Raw genomic sequence first — 24937 nt, 5'->3', positions numbered from 1 at the left:
CTCCTCCTGCTCTTCCTCCGAATTTGGCTTATTGCTACGTGGGTGGTAAAGGGAACGGTGTCTGGTTTTTTGTTTGTTTGTTTTTGTTTGTTTTTGTTTGTTTTTTTTTAATTTTAGTCTATGCAATGTTGTTCTGTCACTCCCCTCCCCCCCCATTCATCTTCTGTGAGAGGATGGTTAAAATGTGTACATGAAATTAGAATTGTTCTCTATTAACAGGTGCTCACCTGTCACTCCCCATGCTGGGCCCTCGGGTGCCATTGCATGCTTAGGATAATTAAGGGTCTATATTTACTCTTGGCTTGCAGACTGAGACATGGAGCAGGTGCAGACAGCTGTAGGCAGTCTCAGTAGGGGTGTGAAAGATTGAGTGGGCACAATATGTTGAATTCCTCTGAACTGAGTGTGTGATCCCTTCAGGTCAGGGTGGCCCCCACTATTAGGATAGCATATGGGAAGCTTGAACTTCCACCCCAGAGTATAAACATACCTAAGAATGGCATAATCTTGCAAATGCTGCACCTTGCCCTCATGTGAAAGAAGGAGGAGAAACTATAGTGGAATGAGAGAGTGCACAGCAAAAAGATTTGCCATCATTGATCTGTCTCTCTCTCCTTCTCAAACCCCACTCCAGATGTTACCAGGATTCACAGTTAATTTAACCCATTGGGCTGCTTTTAGTAAACCCACTTGTGCTTGTACTGCACCTGTAACTGGAGGGGTAGTCTATAGTGCTATGAACCTGGTAACTTTCAAGAGGATTAACTTCACTAATGCAAGGTATGTGTCCTGTAGATCAAAGGGTGGCCAAGTTAGCTATAGGGTCTACTTAGACATGAACACAAACCTTTTAATCCCTTTTGCTTCCTCTCCATGGCTCCCCCAGTATTTGCCACTGGAGATGTTTAATGTTTGCTTCGGTTTACAATTTGCATGGTACACTGTGTTCACTTGGAAAAACATGAGCTTCTAGAGGCTACAGGGATCAGTGCCCTAGAAATACCTAGGGTGGGATTTGTGGGATGCTGATTTCTAGCTTGGTGTAGGTCTTAAAGCATCAAATAAGTTATGTTATTTTCTTTGGTAGCATCAACCTCTCCTAGCTGAGTTTCACTGTGGATTTTTTCTTATTTTGTTTCTTCCAATCATGCAGCTAAGTGAACGGGCCCGAGAGCGGAAGGTGCCAGTCACACGGCTTGGGAGACTCGCTAACTTTGGAGGTGAGGGGTGTGTGTGTGAGGGCCTGGGACTTGTGCATGTATTTGTATTAGTCAATGACCATGAGGGTGCTGATGGTGAGGTAGCAGGGAAGAGCTGAGTGTAATGAACACTAACCACCTCTGTTCCAGTTAAGGACTCGGTTAGCATGTGCCTTGCTACAAATGGCTGATTTGGATCAATGCTCAGCTCATGCTGCTTTATTATGGTTACAGATCTCATCCACTAATCTGAGTGGAGTTGCAGCAGGGATGAATCTGGCCCACGGTACAGTGGGACGCATTGCAGAGGCCAAACCCCCAAAGTTGTTATGATGCGTATGTTCTGAGACCTGGCTCTTTGTCACTTTCTTCTCTCCTGTATTATCCGGCTGCCATGTAGCAGTCTGCCTCTAGTGGAAACACAAGATAGTCTTAGAAGTTCTGTGTGGAGGATTTGGTAGGGCGCTGCTACTCTTCTTGATAATACTCTGTTCCTTCACCTTTGGTTTTTTAGTTACCTGTTATCCAATAAAAATGCCTCTGCTCCTGCAGACTTGCATATTTATTTATTTATTTATTTATTTTCGAGGGAAACGTTCCTCTGGTTACTTCAGCAGCATGAAGTACTACAGTAGCTTGCCTTGGTTTGAACTGATCCATACTGTTCACTTGATTAGTGGCCAGATGTTATGAAATGTATTATTCTGGTGGAGGATGGGGAGCTTACCTGCAGAACAGACATGGTCGATGCATTTAACTCGTTAATAAACCACTTTCTAATTGGAAGATTATGTAGGGCCTGATCCTACAAGCTTTCCTTGTGAAGAATTCTCACTGAAATCAGCGGGATTTCTGTGCACGAATGGCTTGCAGGATTGGGCTCGTATTGAAAGAATAGGTGCTTTTTAAGATAAACATCTTTATAGCAGTAATAATAGCTGGCACTTGCATAACACGTTGCATCTGGGGATTTCAAAGGGCATAACAAATGTTAATGAAACTGCACAGTATCCTCCCTGTGAGATAAGGGAAGTATTACACCCAGATTACAAATGGGAAAATGCTCGTGGAAGTGCATGACTCCCAGTCCCCTATTCTGCAATCAATAAACTTGCAGCCTTTTGCTTAGATGTGATCATATTGTTTATAGATAAATGCAGCATAATTACATTGTGAGTTTTCTCTCAAGTAGTGGTTTTAGAGCCTCTCACACCTATAAGGACTTCACAAAATCTGCTCCACACACACACACACACACACACACACACACACACACACACACACACACACACACACACACACACACACACACACACACACACACACACACACACACACACACACACACACACACACACACACTCTCTCTCTCTCTCTCTCTCTCTCTCTCTCTCTCTCTCTCTCTCTCTCTCTCTCTCTCTCTCTCTCTAGACATCCCCAGAGTATTAATACCATGTTCAGACCTGCCAGTGCACAGGAGTAGTCCCCTTAGCCTACTTGTATTGGGGGGGGGGGGGGGGGTGTGTATTACGCATGCTGGAAAGCACTGGAAAGGAACAGTTCCTTGCAGTGTAGCTTTGCTTAGGATAAGCAACACTTAAATTGCAGGATGTGGGGAGAAGACTCTTAACACCTGCAGGGAATCTGAGCTCTGCATTTCAGTGCAGGGTTCCTTATCCACCTCATTCTGCTCTGCTGCATAAAGAGGACAATGCATCACGATTCACTTCTTAGAATAACAGCATCTCTTTTAAAACAATTTTTTTTGAAGCTCTGAGAGCTTACAGGCCTCCTCCGACCTGAAGCACTGACATTAGTGCTTCCTGCACCCTAACCCATGTTTTGAAGAAAGCATGTTGCATTACTGCTGTCTGTTCATATTTTCCATGTAACCAGATTTATCCTAGCTGCCTGCTGACAGCTGCTTGATGTGAAATGGCAACTGTCCATGCTGTTTGTCTCTGGACTTTCAGTACTGTGGGTATACAGCTCCAGGTCTCTGCATTCAAGACTGTGGCATGAGGAATGGCTGACTCATGCTTCAAGCTGGAAAGTTACCCTTAGTGGGTGGGGAGGAGAGAAGTGAAACTTTTTAATATTAAAAAAAAAAACAAAAAAAAAAAAAACAGGGAGGGGCAGGGAATACATTGTTTACAGTCAGGGTCACTTGGAAAACATACCACTCCTCCATACATCACTCTCCTTTCTGAGGAGCTTGAAATTGAGGTCAAGAACAGCTGGGCTGTTACTTTCAGCCTGTTGTTCTTGGTTCCTGGTTTGCTTTTTCCGATCTTGGTGAAGGAACAGAGGGGGTTTTGTTCAGTTTTCCCCACTGCCATGGGTTCTTCCTTGATAGTGTCAGGAACTGATAAGCCTTTTCTGCAACAATAAGGAGAAGTATGATCTTCTCTGTGATCTTGTTAGCCTCTTAATAGGTGTTAAGCAACAGGTGGGTTGATTCAATAGGCAAAGCCTCTCCTTTGGTGGCTGGGTGGGTTGGCTAATGTTTGAAGGAGTCTTTCTCCTCTGAAGTAAGGAGGAGGTAACACAGAATCAGGAGAATGATGGATCATCAGGAGTAAGAGGGAAAGCTCCTTAATTAAGAGACCTGGGTCTTGGCTGGCTTGAGAGAGAGAACTGTAACTTCAGAATACTTTAAGCAAGTGTGGGGTCTGTATGTGCGGAGACTTGGCTCCGTTTACAGCTAAAGGCAGCTTCTGTACATTATTTACTCTAAGTTTAGAACTGTTTTTGGCCAGCACATGTACTTAATAATAAAAACATTATACTGCAAATCCATATCTGGTAACTCCAGACAGTGGTTTTACTTTACTTGTTTTAATCTGATGAGGTGAAGACCCTTTTCTCCTTAAATCTTTACAATACATTTTAAAACTCTAGTGCTGTGTATACTGCCTATGTGAGATTCCTTGAACTGCTCTGCAGCAGTAATCACAGTAACTTCAAAGCTCAGGGCCTGGTTATTGGAGGTGCTTGCACTCTCAATAGAAGATGTGCTGGAGACAGGAAGACTGCACCTAGGATGATCTAAAGAGAGGTAGCAGTTACACTGCCAGCAGTTGGGAACGGCTGCAGAAAGGAGTCTGAGGGTACATCTACACTACAGGGGGGAGTCGATTTAAGATACGCAAATTCAGCTACGTGAATAGCGTAGCTGAATTCGACGTATCGCAGCCGACTTACCCCGCTGTGAGGACGGCGGCAAAATCGACTTCTGCGGCTTTCTGTCGGCGGCGCTTACTCCCACCTCCGCTGGTGGAGTAAGAGCGCCGATTCGGGGATCGATTGTCGCGTCCCGTCGGGACGCGATAAATCGATCCCCGAGAGGTCGATTTCTACCCGCCGATTCAGGCGGGTAATGTAGACCTAGCCTGAGATATGCTGCAGAAAAGAGGCAGGGCAAGAAAGACAAAATGTTGAACAGTGAAGGGGAACCCCTAGAGTGACCATACCTCACAGGTTAATGGGAATTAACAGCACATCTACTTATATTCCTTAGAACGTTGAAGCGATTGAGATTGTGTGTGAGAACAAGAGTGCAGTGATCTGACGAAAACACTTGGCATTGGGATATGGTCTTTTCTGTTCCATCAGCTGCCTGTTACGATACTTAGCGGTGGTAGTGGCTTTGCTGTCTTTGTATAGAAGGATCATTGCCCTTGTCCATTGGAGTCTAACCTGACTTCTAAAAGCAAGGAAATTGACAATGAGTTGAGTTGTTTGTTCTCCCTGAACTTTGAGAGAGGGCTTTACATGTCAGTGATCTCATTTGAAGATGCATATGGGATGGGGAAGAAATTTTTAGAGAGTATATTGTATAGCTGGGATAGATTTCTGCTTGAGAGGTGAATATGGATTAAAAAGATGTAGAGTCTAGAGTGCATTTGACCTTTCTCCAACTTTCTTGAGGCGGGACAGTAGCAGTTTTAGTTCTCATTTTCTTATGAGATGGGAAACTTCTGATTTATTAGGGAAGTATGTGGTCTGTTGCTGGGAACTTGCCTGGAATCACAGCCTTTCTGGGAGCAGAGGTGTAGACTGCCTTAAAGCTTGAGGATTCTTTCCTGCAGTGTGTGCATAGAACACTGAACTAATTGGAATTTAATGCTGACTAGAAGTAAATTCCTTCATTGAACTTTGGTCTCTCCTTGCATGCATTATACATGCTTGGTTCTGCTGAGCTTAGTGTTTTATTGAGGCTATTAAATGCTAGAAACTTCCAGTGGAGTCATTCTAGCTGTAATTGGTTTCTGAGCAACTCACCACAAAGTACAGGCGCAACCATAATATATGGGGTCCGTTCTTTTTATTGTATTAAAATATTTTCAGGACTGATGATTACTTTGTTTACATTTTTGGGGGTGAGTTTAGTGCTCAGGAAACTAGTAGGAATCTATGCCAATGGCTAGATTCATGCTGTGCAAAGCTGTCACACGCAGATGGTCAATCTGTCCTGCACTGCAGCACTCTGTATAATGCTTGCAGTGTACAACATGACCATACCCAGAGCACATGCTGCTAGAGGGGAAAATACCTTTCACCTTCAGAGCTTGGCAAGCTGTGCAGAGTGGTAGCAAACTGTTCAGCATCCATCAGCTTTGTTATGTCAGTTGCTCAGTGAGCGCATTCCTTTGGAACGGACCTGCTTTCAGGATGGCTCATGTTTTCATTTAGTTTGTAGCGTAATGGGAACTAGCAGGCACCTGGGAAATGTCTAAAACAATACACCGGTGGAAAAGAAAGCTGTAGGCTGTAGCCTTGAAGTTACCCATATGCCTGGGTAAAGCATAGTTGACGGTTGCACTTTATGTTTTGACACCAGCAGACTTGTTTATTTTCTCTCCAGAGGTGCTGAGCAGCTTCATCTCCTGTTGACTTCACTGGGAGCGCTGGATGCTCAGCCCCTCTGAAAATCAGAGGTATTCAGAGGTAAACAGTCAGGTAGTGTAGGCTGAAAACCACAGCCTTTGGGATGGTGAGTATGTAGAAGAAGTTTGGAAAAACAAATATTAATGGATTTTCTTGAAATTAGTGTCTTGTTGGGTCTAATCAATCCCTTGCAGTATTTGTAGGCTTGGCAGGATTCAATTCCCCCCCCCCCTAATTTTGACAATTGAAATAATTTTTTTATTTTTTTAATATTTACAGTTGCTGGAAATTAAGTGGGGTGTAGGATTGGGGGTTGGGGTTAAGGTTAGGGCAGTGTTGATAGTGGGGCTCCCTGCATGGTCAAGGGGCCCAAGACACCCAGGGTGCAAGGTGCGGGGGAGGCTGTGGTCTGGGCATGGCAAAGCAGAGACTCCCAGCCAGGGATGCAAGGAGGAGGATGGGAGCCATCCCTGGATGCTTCTGAACAGTTCCTGCCAAGGGATGGCTCCCACACTTCTGGCTGCTGAGTGAGTGAGCAGGGCCTTCATGGGCTCTCTGTAGTTGGCTGGTGACATCAGATCCCTGCAGGCACAAGGGATAGGTAAAGGGGGGAAGGGCAGCCTGCGCTCTTGGCATGGCAGAGCAGAATCCTAGGGCCATGAGGAGGAGGAGGACATAGCCATTCAGCACCAAGGTGGCCACCCCTGCGGTGAGTGCTTTTTGTCCTTGTTGTCCTGGCTGGGGGTCTCTGCTCTGCTGGGCCAGGACTGTAGCCGTGTCACTGGCCCTGCAGAAGCTCACAGAGCCCATTGCTGTCCAGCTATCACAGGAATGAGGGAGTGGGCCCATGAGAGCCAGGACTCTCTGCACTGCAACAAGGCCAGTGACATCTGATCCCTTCAGGAGCAAGGAGGGGAGGCTGCACTCCCACCAACTGTTACTGATCAATATCTTTTTGTGGATTTCAGTCTGTCAGCTGAGCTAGATGTTTACCCACATCTATCTATTTAGAGCAAATTCTGCCAAGCCTAAATATTCGCAATATTTGCTTGGTCACCTTCCCCTTAACCCTTCTTGTGAACTGTCTTTGTTGTGTGAGCCGAGAAATACCCTAAAGAGCCCATAAACAATGAATGCTAAATGAGTTTAGTGAAAAGGAAATGTAGTGTTTTTAAAATAAAGCTCAAACTAGTCCCTAGTGTAATTCTGTTGCCGTCAATGGAGTTACACGACCAGCGATGAATTAGGCCTGTGCTCTTAATTTTTTAATTTTGCAACTTTACAGTAAATAACAGGAAGGGGAATAGAGAGAGACATGAAACTGTGAAAACTCAGATGTAAAAAAAAGTGCTCTGTGTAAGCCTTAGGGACCAGAGAAATGCACCAGGTCTTGAGGAGGGGACTGCCTGATGTGTTCTTCATGGGAATAAAAGTCTTCAAGTTATTTAAAATATTTGTACTAGCTTGTTGCCTGGCTTGTTCGCTTTTTCTTGATGAATGGAGTGGGTTTGCAGTACAGTCAGTTACTGTCTTTGCAGACTTTGTTGCTGTATAGCAACAATCAAAGCAGCAGGATCCCACCCACCCCAAGGGCACTTTCTTCCCTCCCCCACTGTGTTTAGACCAGATTTGTATATTGTCTTATTCCCTGTTACATTTCCAAATAGTTCATTGTATCAGCAGACCTGCTGTGGGGTTGTTGCACTGAATTTCAGTATAATGCTCACAGGACCATAACTCAATCAGATTCAGACCACCACAGTGATGCTGATAGCCTTTAAGTCTTTAGGGGCAGGAGTATAAAAACAGCCAAGGCTTAAGCTTGCCTAAGCCTATTTTTTTTCTTCTCCTGTTTTGAGCAGTTGTTGGCTGACACTTGTTACTCGTTTTCTGCTAGAAAATCCCACTGAATTTTCCAATTTAAGAAGTGCTACTTTTAACAAACTCCTTTTTAATCCCTTGCTCTATACAGTGTAAACCCTTGCAGCCTCTTCGCAGGGTGAATTGTTGCGTTGTAGTTTTTAAATTTGGATTAGAAACTCTTTAGGGTGAGGGATGAAGAGCACTAGGCCAGACTCTGATCTCAGTTGTAATATTGTAAAGCAAAAAGTACTTCTAAGTGTGCTAGAATTGCTCCTGATTAACACTGGTAACTGAGATAGAATCTGGTCCCTAGTCTTTCATTTGAGTGGGACACTGTAGAGACCAGTTAGAGCCAAACTAGTTTAGAATTGCGGTAACAATAAAACAGACCTCTGAATGGGAGTGTTACCAACAGATCTGGTGCTAAATGAGCTATATCTTGGAGCTTGATGTCAGCACTCATTCACAACCTAGAAAATTGCCTTTTGGGGAGTATCAAGTATCAGAGGGTAGCCTTGTTAGTCTGTATCTACAAAAACAACAAGGAGTCTGGTGGCACCTTAAAGACTAACAGATTTATTTGGGCGTAAGCTTTGGTGGGTAAAAACCTTCAGATGTATCTGAAGAAGTGAGGTTTTTCCCATGAAAGCTTATGCCCAAATAAATCTGTTAGTCTTTAAGGTGCCACCAGACTCCTTGTTCTTTTGGTGAGGACTCTTTGCTCTCTTAAAATCTTCCTGTCTGATTCTTTTTGCTTGCTACTGTTAGTTCTGTAATATAGTGCTTGCTATTGCATGTGTGTCACCTAGAGAGGAATTTTTCAAGGAAAGGTTTTATAATCAGAAAATGCTGATTCATCAAGAAAGTTTTTCAGGTCCACATTGGGAAGGAGGCCATAGCCAATAGCTCCTTCCTGTCTTGGACCTCAGAATCCTTCCCAATGAATAAGCATTTTCTGATTAAAAACCTTTCCTAGAAAAATTACTCCATCTGTAGTTGGGAGACCCAGATTTGAGTGCATGTTCTATCTGATTCAGAGGTGTCTTTTGTTTGTGGTTTCTCTTGTGAAAAAACTTTGAAAGGTCTCCATCTTGTTCCAGTATGGAATGAAAACAAATTCTGAAACCATCATTTTTCATGAAATAGAATTCTTGTTTTCTGCCCATCACTAGTGCCTGCAATCTACTGGATGGAGTCTGACATCTTTGAGTGTCTTCATGTTGTCCTTCAGTGGCTCTAACCCAGTGTTCCCTCTAATTTTTCCCATACATGTGCGGAATGAATTTTATGTGCACCAATATGGAGGTAATGTGTGACACATCACTTCCATATTGGTGCACATAATAAGATTCCTGTGGCGGGGGTGGGTCCAAGGGGTTTGGAGTGTGGGAGGGGGCTCCGGGCTGGGGGTGCGGCTCTTGGGTGAGGCTGGGGATGAGGAGTTTGGGGTGCAGGAGGGTGATCCGCTGGGAGAGAGGACTCCCACTAGCTCTCCCCGCAGCAGCACCTTGGCTGGGGGGGGGAGGAGGTGCCTCTCCCTGCTGCAGCAGCTCTGGGGTTGGGGCCCACCTCTTCCCTGGCTGTGGCAGGTCTGGGGTTGGGGGAGAGGGAGCAGAAGTGGTGCCCCTCCCCCGGCTGTGGCAGGTCCCGGCCAGGTGGCTTCCCTGAGCGCCTGTGTGGCCGCGCAGCTTACAGGGAACTTAGGCTCTAACCTTTATTGTCAAGTTATGCCCAGTCAGGTATATGTTTGGTTGTGGGACCAAAACAGCCTTGGTTATTCCCTGCTATCAACTGCTGAGGCTATATGGCTACACAATTATTCAGCATGAGCAAGGTTATTGGTCCTGTAACTAATTATCTGAGAGGTTTATTACTGTTGATAGCTTCAAAATCCTTACCTTTTTAAAAACATGTTGAGATCCTCTAAAAGATGCTATTAAGTGAAGAGTTTTATTATTTAACTTGCATGCTTCATATATTGTCAAATCTCAATACAAGAGGTTGAAAGTTCAGTTTGAAAGTGAACTGCCTTATCAGAATAAAATATGTAAACAGAAATGTAATCAGTCAAAGAAAAATAATCCCTGCTGGTTAATGTTTAATAATAAGCCACTGTAACATCACTGGAGCTGCTTGTGGCAATGCCTAACCTTGCACTGGGTGTTTAGGTTGTGGAGAAGTTAATGTCTGAGATAAAGGTGGAGCTATGTTCTGAGTGGAGAGTACATATATCAGTTAAAATCTTACGGGGAGTTAGAATTAATTGGGAGGAAGGAGAGAGACCCATTATGCCAAGAGTGTCAGCTGGTTTGGGCCCATATTTGTTAAACTGGCACCACAGAACTCTTGTTTTTAGTACACAAGTACCCTCCCATCTCCAAGCACAACCATATTAGTTGTCCTTGTGTGTCTGTACATGTTGCCTGGCTGTTTTGTATCAGTGCATTATGGGATACTATCCCAGGGTGCTCAGCAGGGGCTACAGTCCTTGGAGGACATACATATGGAACATATGCTAGCAGTATGTGGGGCAGTGCATTCTGGGATATCCTGATTTGCAGAGCTGAGATGTAGGGCTGGCTGGCTTGGTTACCTTAATACCATTGGGGTCCTGACTTAACCAGCAAATTAAACGTTACGGCCTGAAAGAATGAAGGAAGGAAGCCAGCCTATATCCCTAGCAAAGGTAGTGCGTGGCTATCGCCATAGCTCTTGGATTCCCACTCAGCTTTTAGGGGGGAGCACTGATTTAAGTGCTGCACAAGCTGAGGAGACAGTTACAGTGCAGGTGGCATTTATCGATTCCAAGGTCCAGAAAGGTCTGCTCTGATCATCTCAGCCTGACCTCCTACATCAGTGGTTTTCAACCTTTTTCTGGTGACCCAGATGAAGAAAATTGTTGATGTCCGTGACCCAACGGAGCTGGGGATGAGGGGTTTGGGAGTGGGAGGGGCTCAGGGCTGGGGCAGAGGGTTGGAGTGTGGGGCTGAGGGCTGTGGGGTGGTGCCAGGAATGAGGGGTTCAGGGTGTGGGAGGGGGCTCATGACTGGGACAGGAGGTTGGGATGCAAGAGGGGGTCAGGGCTCTGGGGTGGGGTCAGGGATGAGGGGTTTGGGGTTCAGGAGGTGGCTCTGAGTATGGGGGGAGGGGCTCAAGACTGGGGCAGGCGGTTGGGGCACGGGCTTACCTCGGGCGGCTCCCAGTCAGCGACACAGCAGGGGTGATAAGGCAGGCTTCCTGCCTGTCCTAGCACCGTGGACAGGAGGCGCCCAAGCGGCTCCACCCCCCCAGTTCCTGGCCAATGGGAGTGTGGAGCCGGTGCTCGGGCGGGGGCAGTGCATGGAGCCCCGTGACCCCCTTGCCTAGGAGCCAGACCTGCTGATGGCCACTTCCGGGGCGCAGCACAGTGTCAGAACAGGTAGGGACTAGCCTGCCTTAGCCAGGCAGCACCGCCAAAAGAACTTTTAACAGCCCAGTTGGTGGTTCGACCTAGTGCCTTACATTCATTCCATGACCCGGTACTGGGTGGCAACCTGCAGTTTGAAGATCACTGTCCTATATAACATAGGCCAGACCTTGTTGTTAAACCATGTTGATGGCTTGGGCACAATTGGCATTTAGACCCAACAATGTTGCTAGCTGCTTATGAATGTGATTGGTGGTTTTATTGTGTAGATTTGGCTTAAGCCTCTGCCTCTACCATTGAAACTTCGCTAGCAACCTCTGTGTCCGAACATGTTTGCAATTTCCTTGACGAGTGTGAACGGGAGAATTTTTCTTTCCTGAGAACTGTGCTATCAAAAGCAGTATTGTAACCTACCTTCCCAAATAGACTTCCTCCAGGGTGACTTTTTAAAGCTTCGCTACAACTGGAGTGTGGAACCCTACTGCTTCACTCTTTTGCAGCATGCTTGTGAGCTGAGTATTCTAGAACTTTTTCGTCAATAATAATATAGCCCTGACGTGCCAGAGTGAATGAAGAGATCTAGGAGAAGGGTGGGTTAGTGTTGAATTGTTAGCTTATACTATCATAAAAGCCAGATCTAATCAAGTTACTTTGTACATTTATAAATGCTAAAGTCTTGTCTTCCCTATCGGTAGGAAAAGCAGATATTTCTGCAGTCCATGCAGTCAAGGCTGATTTCAAAAGAGCTACCTCTCAGTATCCTCTGAATGTATCAAATGGCTTAAGCATACACAGATGGCATATTTGTGCTCATTCACCACTGACTTGTTTGTTTTTCCTCTTGTTTTAAAGGACTAGCTGTTGGTCTTGGCATTGGGGCCTTGGCAGAAGTTGCAAAGAAGAGCCTTAGACATGAAGAACGCAATGGTGAGCTTTCTGGTGTGCTTGTTTTGAACAGAAAACCTAGTTGCTTTCTCTTAGGCATTCTCTACTGTGTAGAAGAATAAAATCCTGAGAGGTCTCCAAAGGTTGTGATTGTGATGCTGTATGTTAGGAGTGGAGTGGTTTTTTCCCCCCAGTTTCTTTTGGTTGAGTTAATTTCTTTTTAACCTCATAAATACAGGTTGTACTGCTTTACCAACTTACCTTGTACATACACAGCTCTATGGGTGCAAAGGTGCTTCAACCGATATAGCTTATTCCATAAGGAAAGGGGAGTAAGCTCTACTGGTCTAACTATTCAGGTTTAAAAAACAAACAAACCAACCCCACACCCCTGACTGAAATACTTATACTAGTACAAAAACTGAGAGTAGACCAGGCCTTAATGTCTGAAACCTTGTGGTGTTAGTGATTGAAGTAATAAAGACTTGCTTGACCTTCAGCAATATTCTACCTATTTGATACTCAGGTGATGACTGCTGTAAAAAACCCATGGGAAAATAACTTATTCAGACACTAAATTGGCATTTCACTTTTTTCAGTATCTTTCTCTTGACTATTCTGTAGACATGCACAAAGAAAAGGCTATGTGCCATACAAGCAGGTTTATACCAGACTTTGCATTTCCTCCTGTCTTCCTTGTCTCATCCCCCAATTTAAGAAAAGGGATGTTGTTTCTGGGTACGTCTCCTTTGCCCACTGGCGTTGGTCTGAATTAACTTTACTGCTTTTCTGCACCTATATTCTAGTTGGGAGAGTTCCAGCCCCACATAATGGTAGGGAACAGTTAGTGCAATCCATTGTACTGAGGCGTGGAAGATAGATATGAACATGATCTTTTTTCCTACTCTGGAAGAAAGCAGCTTACTCAGGGTTTGTGGCTGGGTAGATGTTCTTGTTCTGTTTTCTATCCACAAAAGCTTGGATCAGATGCAGCATCACTTTCCATGAAGTTCCTGCCTGCCACCCAATATCCCTGCTGTTATATTTGACTTGACACAACGGGGGTCTTGGTACCACGCAAGTTAACAGAGAGTTCATGGTGTAGCCAGTGTTGGAGCTGAGCATCTTTCTGACTCTTGCCCTTTAGTTCTGACCACCATCCTTGAAATCCTGGCTTTTGTAACTGGAGGCTCAGTATTCCTAAAAGGAAATGGGAGTCTGCTTAGATATAGGATGCTGACTAGGTTGTGGCAGGCACCTCTGTCTCTGGGCCGCCCCCCATAGATCTGTGTTCATCAGGACCTCCTGCGTAGGGTAGCACGCAACATAAACCTGCAGGCCAAGGAGGTGGTGGAATCAGAGGACCTGGTGGTGGACATTTTGGCCCCAGAAGATCCGTCGAGTGTGGCCCTACCCCTCATCAAGACCATCCAGACGAATGCCAAAATCACCTGGCAGACCCCGGCCTCCATTCCCCCTATGGCCGAGGGGGTCGAACATAAATACTTTGTTCCCTCGCACGGATATGACTATTTGTTTATGCACCTGCCGCCATGCTCGCTGGTGGTTGCCGCTGTGAATGAGAAGGAGAGGCACGGGCACCCGGCCCCAACCCCCAAGTTGAAGGACGCCAAGCAGCTGGACTTGTTTGCCCGCAATGTGCACTTAACGAGTGGACTCCAGCTCCGGATTGCCAATCAGCAGGCACTCCTGAGCCACTACAACTTAACTCCTGGAACTCCATGCTGAAGTTCAAGGAGCTTGTGCTTCCTGAGTCCAGGGAGGAGTTTGAGGCCCTTGTTGACGAGGGCAAGATGGTGGCACGGACCTCTTTACAGGCCTCACTGGACGCTGCAGACTCAACTGCGTGTACCTTGTCCTCTGGGATTGCCATGAGGCGCACCTCCTAGCTGCAAGCCTCTGGTCTGCCCCCGAAGGTTCAGCAGACGCTGCAGGACCTGCCCTTTGACGGGGAGGGCCTGTTCGTGGCGCAAACTGACTCTAGGCTGTATAGCCTTAAGGACTTGAGGGTGACCATGAAGTCCCTGGGTATGCACAGCCCAGTGGAAGCACTTCAAGCCCCAACAACCACATTAGCACTCCTACCCTCCTCGGCCGCAGCAGGACTTTTACAGGTGGGCGGGGGCGGAATGGCAGGAGGAAGCCCTCCAACCTCCCGTCTGGGCAAGGCCAGGGCCTGACCAAGCCATAGTCGGGATCCAAACAGGCCTTTTGAAGGGACGCCCGAGGACAGTGTACCAGACTTATCCCTGGATCCTTCCCCGCCCTTTTTGAATCGTTTATCCCACTTTCACCGTGCATGGTCCCAAATAACTTTGGACTGCTGGATTCTTCGCACGGTGGAAGTGGGATACTCTTTCCAATTCTGTTGTTTCCCGCCCTCCTACTCCCCTTCCCCATCCCTCTTCAGGGACCGTCTCACGAGCAATTCAGGAGGTTCAGGCGCTCCACGCCATGGGAGTGGTAGAGGAAGTCCCATTGGAACTAAGGGGCAAGCGGTTTTACTCTCGATATTTCTTAAGGCCAAAGGGGGCCTCTGGCCCATTCTGGACCTGCACAGGCTTAACAAGTTCATGGTAAAGTTGAAGTTCTGCATGGTCTCCCTGGGCACCATTATACCTTCCCTGGATCCTGGCGACGCCCTCGACATAGAATCATAGAATATCAGGGTTGGAAGGGACCTCAGGAGGTCATCTAGTCCCATCCCCTGCTCAAAGCAGGACCAATTCCCGACTAAATCATCCCATGAAGGATGCGTACTTCCACGTAGTGATTCGTCTGGCACACAGGCGCTTCCTGCACTTTGTGGTCAACCATGAACATTACCAGTTTACAGCCCTTCCATTCAGCCTTTCCACAGCCCCCCAAGTGTTCACCAAGTGTATGTCGGTTGTTGCTGCCTTCCTCCATCGACGGTGGGTGCAGGTGTATCCCTACCTCGACTGGTTGCTTCGCCACTTGACTTCATGTACGTACATGACCCGGCACACCAGGCTCCAGCTCCAGCCACTACAAGCATGGCACGCCTCGGTCTACCGCTCAGTGTGCAACAGCCTAAATTTGGTGGTCATTGTCCCGGAGCAGGTCCTCGCCTCCCTCCGCGGGTGGCTCGACCCTGGAGTGGTGTGCGAGCGAGGCCCCTTCCACAGCCCCCAGCCTTCCTTGTCCCTGGTCAAAGATGCGTCAGCTATGGGGTGGGGCACACCTCTGGGGAACCTTCAGACTCTGGGCCTGTGGTCTCAGTCCGAGCTATCCCTCCATATCAACGTCAGGGAGCTGATGGCAGTGTGCCTTGCTTGCCAAGCCTTCCAGGTGCAACTGTGCAGTCGTTGTGTGGCAGTTCTCACAGACAACACCACAGCCATGTTCTACATCAACAAACAAGGGGGAGGGGGGCCCGTTCCTCCCCTCTCTGCCAGGAAGCCATTCGGATGTGGGAATTCTGCATAGCCCGCTCCATTCATCTGGTTGCGTCCTTTCTTTCTGGGCTCCAGAACGCACTGGCGGACCACCTCAGCAGGTCCTTCCACTCGCACGAGTGGTCTCTCTGGAGGCTGCTATTGCTGGCAGATAATTTGATCTGGGGCGGGGACAGGAAGAGTGATGCAATAAGAAATTGAGAGCAAATGAGTAGATGGGGACTAAGCTGTAAAGGTTCTTGAAGATGGCAAACAAGAAGCTTGTATTTATGTGGTGCAGAGGGAGCCAGTGCAGAGATTGAAAGAAGCAATAACCTGGTCAGAACAGGCCAGGATGAGGTTAGCAGTAATATTTTTGAACTGAGTGGGGCAAAGTGAGTGTGAGGAAGTCAGAGATAAGGTTTCAGTAAAAATTGGAAATGAGGACCAGGGTCCATGCTAGTGTTGTGGGCAGTGAAGAGGCCAGATATTTAAAGGTGTACCAGAGGAAGAGGATGAGATTTAGAAATGGCCTAGATGTGCACATCTGGAGAGAGGATGGTATCAAAGATTATTAGACTCAGAACTCAGTGCCTCCCCACTACCCTTCTGAAGGCTTGTTTATATGGATCCTCCATATGTCCTAAACGAGCATCCTGTAGTATGACACTGTCTCATGGAGTTGAATCTCTTCATCCCCAACCTCAGCACTGTCTGCCTCTTAAAGTGATAGAATTGGAAAGTAAACATCTGATCACATGGGGAGGGAGGTGAGGGTGAAGAGGGGAAGGCTTCCACAACCAGGTTTGATTTGTTTGTTCTTGTGCAGCACTGGCAGTTTCAATAAGGTAGACTTCTTATCAAGGGCAGTTGGCTACTGGCTGTCACGTGGAAACCACCCACATCCTAGCTGGATTCTGCATGGCTCTAGAAGGAATTATTTTGTACAGGGGATCTACAAACTAATACAGCAGCCTGATGGCCTCTAAGCAGTTAAACAAATTCATATTCCTTATCTGATTTTTGTGGCATGTTTAAGGAGTTTAAAGCAGGTCAGAGTTCCATGGTAACAAAACTTTCTTTGGACTTCTCTCCCAGTTCTTCCATTTTAATATTAAAAACATAAGAGAAATGCCATGTTCTTGTTTTGCCATAAATAGCTCTTCTGTTTGCCTTACCTTGGTGTCTGGCTAACCATCTGTCACTGAGGTGAAGGTTACAGAGTAAGTTAGATAAGGGAAATGCTTCTAACCATTGCAGGCTTTGTGCAGTGGGTCAACCCTGGGGTCATATCGTAAGCTCGCTCCCACAATATCTGATCCTTACCTGACCCAAAGGTGAATCAGATACAGAGACTGTCAGAAAGGAGAGGTGGTGGGGGGAGATGAGGACAGAGTTTCCAGGCCCTTTTATTCTGGGTCCATTGTTTAACTTCCCTTGCTCAATCTAATTGAGGTGCTTTGAAACTCCCCATGAGGATGGCCAGGATTGTCACTGTATGGGGATAAATACCAATTCTACCATGTGCCTTGTTAGGGGACCTCTGATATTCTTCTATTCTAGTCTCTCCCTTTCTAAGCTTAATGAGACAACATGGAACTCCACTCTATCGCCTCCAAAGTTTTCCTGACCTCCCTCTCAAGCAGCCCATGAAGTTAGTCACAAGTAGAGTCCAGGTTCAAAGGATTGACTCCCTTGTCATTGTATTTTACTCTCGTGTTGGAGGGAGGAGGGCAAAAAAAGTCCCTTTTTTTGTTAGGCTGCTGCTTCTGCTTTTCCTTCCAGAGCCTGGCTGTTACTCAGGTTGAGAGGCAGTTTGCTTTCTCTGTGCAGTGAGGGGTTGTGAAATTGATAACATGGAGGCGCAGCGAGAGACTTCTGATTGCAGTGCACACAGAGCAATAGCAATTACTTGCATCTTGCACAACTGCAGCCACAATAAACATGGCATCATTTCAGACCCTGCATCTTTTCCAGCTAGTGCCTGATTCCAATGTCATTGATGCTGATCATATGCAACATAGATGCCTTCTTTTGAAGAGTGTTCAGATAACCACAGTGATGGGGGGTGAGAGGGCTTGTAAGCATTGACACGAGGAGTTTCTGCAGTAGCATTTGCCCAAAGCCACATCTAAGAAACCGAGACCAGATACCCTGTTTCCCCGAAAATAAGACATCCTCCGAAAATAAGGCCTACTTACAGTTTTGCCTCTCGTTGTAATATAAGGCATCCCCCCGATAATAAGACCTCCCCGATAATAAGGCATCCACCGATAATAAGGCATTTTTCATTTCTGAAAAATAAGACATCCCCTGAAAATAAGACCTAGCGCATCTTTGGGAGCAAAAATTAATATAAGACACTGTCTTATTTTCGGGGAAACAGGGTAGTTGCCCACGGAGCTGTGGTCATTTCTTGTGATGCATTCAGTTGTCTCTACTTTGGCTTTTAAACAGACTTGACCATTTCTTAAATCTTTCAGATATTGCCATTTCTGGTTAGGAAGGGGAGGTGTTTTTTGCAAACCACACCCTCCTGAACCAAAGGGAGGAAACTGTACTCTTTGAGGGGTGGAATCCAGTGCAGTGTTTGTGCTAGCACCTGGAGGAATTCCACTGAAGTCAGGGCATGGCTAACTGCAGCTTAGTCTTCACAGAGACATCACTGATGTAGCTTGCCTAGGAGCTGCACATTAATCAGCACGTACACTAGCCTTACCGCCTGTCTGGCAAGTGCTGCTGATCTTTGGTTCTGTTACCTGGCTGCAAGCCATGAGGTAGAGCAGGTGTCATGAACTACTTTGTCTTTGGGCCTTGTACCAGCATATCACAGGGCTGAATCAAGTACAAAGTGTACTAAATGCTTCACGTAGCCTAGATGCTGGGGCATTCAGCGCCTAATGGTCTGGTTTGGGGGTGGGTGGGTGGGAATGATGGGGGTGGAGCAGTGACTTCCATCCCCATTTCAGGTGGCTCAGTCTAGGCTTTGTCCATCATGACAAGATTCGCTTGTATCTGAGACTCTTGGCAACTCTTTTTCTGGAAAATCAGCACAAGCTTCTGAAGCTTGTATGAATTGGTGCGGAGGGAAATGTATCTCTTATAGCAGGAGAGGCTGCATAGAGACACATCAGTATGGCACACAATGCTGTGCTGTTACAAAGGCCTGGATTTATCCTCCACTCCAGTACTACTGAATGCATCTGCTATGCTATCAGTGTGTTGGGTACAATGGGCAACCTCTCACTACTATATTGTTCTTACTGTGATTGACTGTAGTGACATCAGTATGATGCTGTAAATGCTTCTTTCCCAGTGTAAATCCCTTTCTGTCCTGCTAGGAGGCACTTGCTGCTCTGCCTGGCATACCCAATATGTTCTGACCTCCTACTTAACCCGCTCTCTGCTGGTTTCCTCTTAAGCTTCTTAACTGGTAGAATAAGCACAGGAAATGAAGCCAAAGTGCTCCTAGTTCAGAGGCTTTGCTTTGAAGTGCATATTTAAATCTGTGAGGGCTCTGTGTTTTTTCCTTTTAATATCCCCCGATATTGCTATGCTGGTTGGACCTAGGAGAATGTTGATGAGTGATGAGATTGAATCCCTGTCCAGTCAGCTGATGCTACAGTGTGATGATGGGCCAATCTCTTGGAGACAGAGTGGACAGGCTATAGCAAATTTCCCCATGGTATGGTGGTCACTTTCCATCTGTAAATCTCTCATTGCATCCTCTCCTGTTTTCCTCTATAGAAAGGTTTTTTAAAAAAAAACAACAAAAAACATGACAAATCAAAAACCAAAGCCTCATGAAAAGTCCTGAGAGTCCTTGCCCTGTGGAAGCAACATCTGTCTGCAAGGTTTAGTTTTTGGTTGCTCTGACCTACATTGCACACTGGCACTATCTGGAATATATGTGAACAAACTTGGCTTGGCTTGCAGAATCCTTGAAGGCTTTTGCTTGCAGCACTCCACACCTTGTCTGTCAAGTTGCTCATATGTGCTGTGAGATGGAGACTATCTCCATCTTTAACTGAGGAGGGATTGCACTGCTGTTTGTTTATATTTTTCTCCTTGCCGGGTACCTGCTAGCTGGGCACTTGCCAAAGTGAAAACATAAACATTGCAGAATTATGAAACTTGCTGGAGATAATTAGCTTTGAACCTGTTCCTTAAAATGAGAAGGGGAAGGGATTTTTTTAAAAGAGAAATCGATACATTTCTGCAGCGTGAAGAAACTGCACTTGAGGGTTTTTTTAACAAAACTCTTCTTGTATTACTTGTAAATTCTAAATGCACAGTCCATAGCCTGCTCTGTAGTTTGAGCCAAGTACTGATAGTTGTGAGGGTATCTTAAGCAGGCCTTGATGGAAAATGCAGTGATAGAATAAGGTGGCGATACTTAGTGAGTAGGGCATTTGGACCAGGCATCCGAAGATCTGGGTTTTACTCTTGGCTCTTCCATAGATCTGCTGTGTGACTTTCAGGAAGTCCTTTCACCTTTCTGTTCCTCTTCTCCTTTTGCCCTGTGTGTCTTGTCTTCAGGCATTGACTGTCTCCCACTGTGTTGACAGTACGCAGTGAAATGGGACCTCGATCCTGGTTGTGCCTCTAGGCACAACTATAATGTAAATGATTAATGATCAGAAAAGTGACTCTAAAATGTCTCCATACCTGTTTCTTGGATTCCAGGTCAGAGGCCAGTACTGCTTGGGCTAAAGATCTTGCCACCTGCCAGTCTGTTTCCTTTTTTATATTCATATCTTGCTATGTTCCCACCACTAGTAACCCTGTCCATTTACTCCATGTGTTTGGGTCACACATGATCTCTGCCCCCATTCTGACTGATTTAGTTCAGTGGTTCTCAACCTATTTCCATTGTGGGCCTCATCCAGTACTACTTGTATGGCCCAGAGGATGTCCCATGGGCTGCAATTCTGTGCTGATTGGGACGCAAGCGGCCTGCAGTCCGCAAGTTGAGAACACGGATTTAGGAGCTGTGCTAACCTCTTTAGCTGAGCTGTACTCTATTTTTTCACACCCTTATCTGTTCTTGGTTTCTTAGCCCTTCTTTCCTGTTCCATCTCTCTCATTCTCCTCAAACCCTTTCTTTCTGTGTGTGTGTTATAGGTTAGGATGTGTAGGGTCTGGGGACTCAGCAAAGGAGTCACTTTTTCCCTCGAACCGTGAACTTGCGCTGACAAAGGCGCTATCTGCCTCCTGATGCCCATACTGATGCTCTCTACTGCTGAAACCTTAGTTATAGCAGTAGACAGTGAGGGACTCCAGGCTTTAATGCTGCAATCCCTTTAACTTTAAGGGAACCACTTTATAAATAAAGTCTTGGCTCTTCTAAAAAGGGAATAACATTGTTATTTCCAGTATGGAGCATGGATGAGTTTCACTGTCTTTATCAAGCTAGCAAATTAAAAATAGCCCCTTGGGTCACCGCTGACCTTCGCAGTAGTCTCGCTATCGCTGCACAGTGTGTGTATTATTTAGAATGTGTATTTAAAGCACAAGGCTGACATAGGTGTTGGAACAAAGTTTTCAGGAATAAAAAAAATGAAACCCCGCCTCCAGACAAATACCCTCCATTGCTGGCAGAGGAGTCCTTGTCTTCAAGGTCAATTTAACTTTATTAATGGCTTAATATTACAATGGTGCTTTCATCGTACTAGGTGTTGGGCAAACAAAGAGCCTGTTGTGGCTCTCTGCCTAAAAGGGTAGCATCAGCTTTTCTCAGGTAGTCAGTGGTGAGCTGAACTTTGTCTCTAGAAATGCCCTCCTCTTTAAAATGGAGGGAATGATAGCATAGCTAAGTTCTAGGCTGTGTCCCCATGTCCCAAAGCTGATGCAAAGCAGACAGTCCTCAAAAAAACCCAAAACATTCTGTGCAGTGACTTGTTCTGGGGGAACAGTCTGATTTAAAAATGGATAACAATTTAATTGTAAGGAAAAAATCAGCAGTGATTGGTTGGGGTGCGTCAAGACTGAGAGCAGTTATGCAGCTGAGACCAACTTAAATTTGGAGGAGGCTGGGCTAATTCTGGGGTTGGAATGGTGGTTTTAGAGTTCTTGGGCACTCCGTGTTGTCTTCCTGTCTCTGCCCCAGACTTTCCTCTGCATTTTCCCATCTATGAAACAAGGGTGAAGATGCTCACAATCTTTGACATGCTTTGAGATCTAGAGATGAAAAGCTGTGTATAAGAGCAAAGGGTTATTTCTGTCATTGAGAAGAGCTAGCCTACCTCTACCATTTTGCCTATGTATGAACTGAACTGGCTTGCGGGGTGTATTCCATGAAATTTATTCAGTCATCCCTTTAAGCCTGTTTTTTTTTCCCTCTTGTTGTGCCAGTGATTCCCTTTCACCTACTGTTCACATAAACTATCTCCCTTTTTCAAGTCACCTTCTGGGCTATGTCCATTTTTAGCACAGTGCATAAACAGGCAACACTTCATTGCTAATGACAAGGCTGACTTACGTTCAGGTTAGTGTTTGTGTGGTTTTTATTTGTTGGGGAGAAACGTGCCAGGAGGAAATGATGGAGTGCTATTGTTGGGAATTTTTCTTTCTCTGATAAGGTTGTTTTTAAGCTACTAGGGTTTATTAGCTTCTTGGAACCACCTTAATCATTAACTGGTTTCTTAGCCTGCTATATGCAGAAGTGTGTGTGTGTGTGTGTGTGTGTGTGTGTGTGTGTGTGTGTGGAAAGGGTGAGATTCAGACAGACACAGGGATGATTCGGTTTTCATGGTTCAACTGTTGTGGTTTTGAGCCACTTGTGTGCTGGATTATTTACCTTCCTACCCTCATGGCTGCTGATTTAGAAAAGCTTTCTGGCAGGGACAGTCAAAAGCCAGTAATCTTTGGGAGGTGAAGGGAACAGGGAGATATTTCAAATTTTGTTCGAAAGCAGATTTAAAAAAAACTTCAAAACTAATCTAAACCCGGTTGGATTGGGCAGGTCCGGGAGACCCTGCTGTCTTTCAGGAGAGACTCCTTGAAACCAGGATCCTGAGCCATGTTCTCTTCTAACTCTTCCAGGGCATGCGACAAATGACTGCATAAGCCCCAATTTAAATCTGAGCCTGGTTTCTGCCCCTCCCCCACTCTGTTCTCTTTCCTGTTCAATCTGCTCCTCTAGTCACTCCTTTCATTCCGTGTCCTCCACACATGCACCCTTCCACACTTACTCTGTTGGGGTGGGGGGCTGAAGAAGTCCCCGCCTCCTCAGCTGGCAACACCAGAAACAGCCAATGGAAGTGGGAGCTGCAGAGTCCAGAAGAGGGCAGTGCCAGGCACCTTCCATGAGCATGTTGCCTGCCAACATTTATGCACCGCATAAGGGGAATTCTGATCCTGACCACTTGCGCCTTTGTCTTCAGCAGCCACTCTTTGTGGGCCTTAGGCATGTTGACCAGGGCTATGTGAAGGAATGTAGCTGACTCTGATTGTGCAAGTGCCTGTGCATTTGGATAGCAGGTGCAGGTTTGAGACCCAGTTCTAGCTTCTTCTAAACTGGACACTCCAGTGAAAAAGTTCGTACCAAACCACATTAACTCAGCAGAGTTCATTATGGAACAGCCACACGTGTCTGGATCTCACCTCTCCTCCAGCAAGCCTGGGTTCCCTCCTTCATCTAGTTACCTTTGCTCAGCACTGGGGGAAAAGCCTCTCACCTGCTGTCATTACATAGTACCCTGAGTACTATGTAATGACAGCAGGTGAGAGGCTTTTCCCCAAGGAGCAGGTGAGAGGCTCCTTCTTAGCATCTTTTGGCCTCTGAGTTGTACTCTGTTTTGGCTTCAGCAGCTGGTAAGTCTGTTTTCTCCCTCTTCTCTCCCACCATTGTGCTCATGTAATTCCTTCCTGTCCAAAATTGGTGTGGTGTGTTCAGATTCCATGTGCAGTCAGTGTTGTCTAAACAAACAACTCATCCTCAGGGAGGAGAGGCGGTGACATGCACAGAGCTTTTGTAGCTCTGTGCACAGCCCAATGTTACAAACTTGACTTGCAGTACTTCACTATAACAAACCTGTCTGTGGCTTGGCTGTAGGAGATTTGAGTGGTAGGTTACCCTTTGATCCTTGTTGGCACAGTCCATCACACTGACAGGTGGCTGTGCTCTCATGGAAGTAGACAAGTTTGGTCGGAGCCATTACAGACCCTGTGTTCCCGGTCTCGATGTCCTAGACAGAGCTGCTCCTTCTTAGCATCTTTTGGCCTCTGGAAGGAAACTTGGGGACTGTGACTTGAGCCTTTAAGCCACTATCTCCCCCTCCTTCTCCCCTCTCCCCTTTAAAGGAGGAGTGTTCTCATGGTTTGTAGCAACTAGTTGTAATGAACTGAAGGCAGGTGAGCCTGTCCAGTAGCAGGTTTTGCCTGCACTGAGGGGGAGGTGAATCATGTTGACATTGGGCCTAATCCTACTTGCTTTAATACTGGTGTAATTGTGAGAGTAAGACCAGCAGGATTTGGCTTATCTGTAGAGGAATGGGTCTTAAATTCAGACAGAACAGTGGGGTCTTAACCAGCTTGAGCTGTTGCTCTGTTTAAAAAGCATAGTAGAAGTGACAGAAATTAAAGCTCGAGTCCCCAGTTAGGGGATGGCTAAGCTGGCCCCCACAAGTAAATGGGTAAAGGAACTGGCACCATAGTGGCTGGAAGACATTCCTCCTCCTAAATCATTCTGGTGTCCAGCAGCCCAGGAATGGAGGAATACATCTCCAATAGAATAAAATGCATGTTGTAGAGTGAATCAAATGAATTCAAGAATTTTGGAGTCTTAAAATAAAAAGCAGCTTGTGGTGAAAAGTAGGTGGAACTGAAACATCCTGCATAGTCACAAATCCCTGGAATGATAGCGGGCAGCTGACTAAGGAACCCTTTGCAGTGAACATCACTGAGTGAGTGACCCCAATAACAGCACCTTAACCAAACCCCACAGAGCTGAAATTGAGCTGCAGTTTTTCTTAGTTGAAAGGAAGTTAAAGCTGCAAGTATGTACGTATTGTCATCCCTTGCAAATTACTTGATCATATAGGGTGGGGACAGACTTTGTTCTGCTGTTGTATCTGATGCATAATTGGATCAGCTTGCCCGGGCATTTTGTTCTAACCTGGTCTAGATCCCAAATGAAGAGAAAAGGTTGACAGTCTCTGCTGTTCACTAATCCCAGCGGATGCCAACTGTGGCTCTGCTCTGTTCCTGATGGCAATATCAGGGGGAGGTGTGCTGGTGAGGGTGCAGGTGGATTGGCACAGCTTTGTGGTGTG

At 46.1% G+C, this 24937-nt stretch overlaps 1 protein-coding gene across 7 annotated transcripts in view; it reads left to right on the top strand.

Moving 5' to 3' along the window:
* The window catches only part of COQ8A (coenzyme Q8A), a 73129-nt gene that overhangs the window by 25254 nt on the left and 22938 nt on the right, over positions 1-24937 (top strand). For all 7 annotated transcript variants that reach the window (XM_065590564.1, XM_008175049.4, XM_065590566.1 and 4 more), the window contains 2 exons: positions 1154-1220; positions 12211-12285. In XM_065590564.1, the coding sequence (XP_065446636.1) occupies positions 1154-1220; positions 12211-12285 (142 nt within the window). The remainder of the gene's footprint in view (positions 1-1153; positions 1221-12210; positions 12286-24937) is intronic.

Source organism: Chrysemys picta, chromosome 3, assembly GCF_011386835.1.
Source record: "Chrysemys picta bellii isolate R12L10 chromosome 3, ASM1138683v2, whole genome shotgun sequence".
Classification (NCBI taxonomy): domain Eukaryota; kingdom Metazoa; phylum Chordata; order Testudines; family Emydidae; genus Chrysemys; species Chrysemys picta.
The sequence above is the reverse complement of the archived record's forward strand: the minus strand, read 5'-3'. Positions and strand labels throughout refer to the sequence as shown.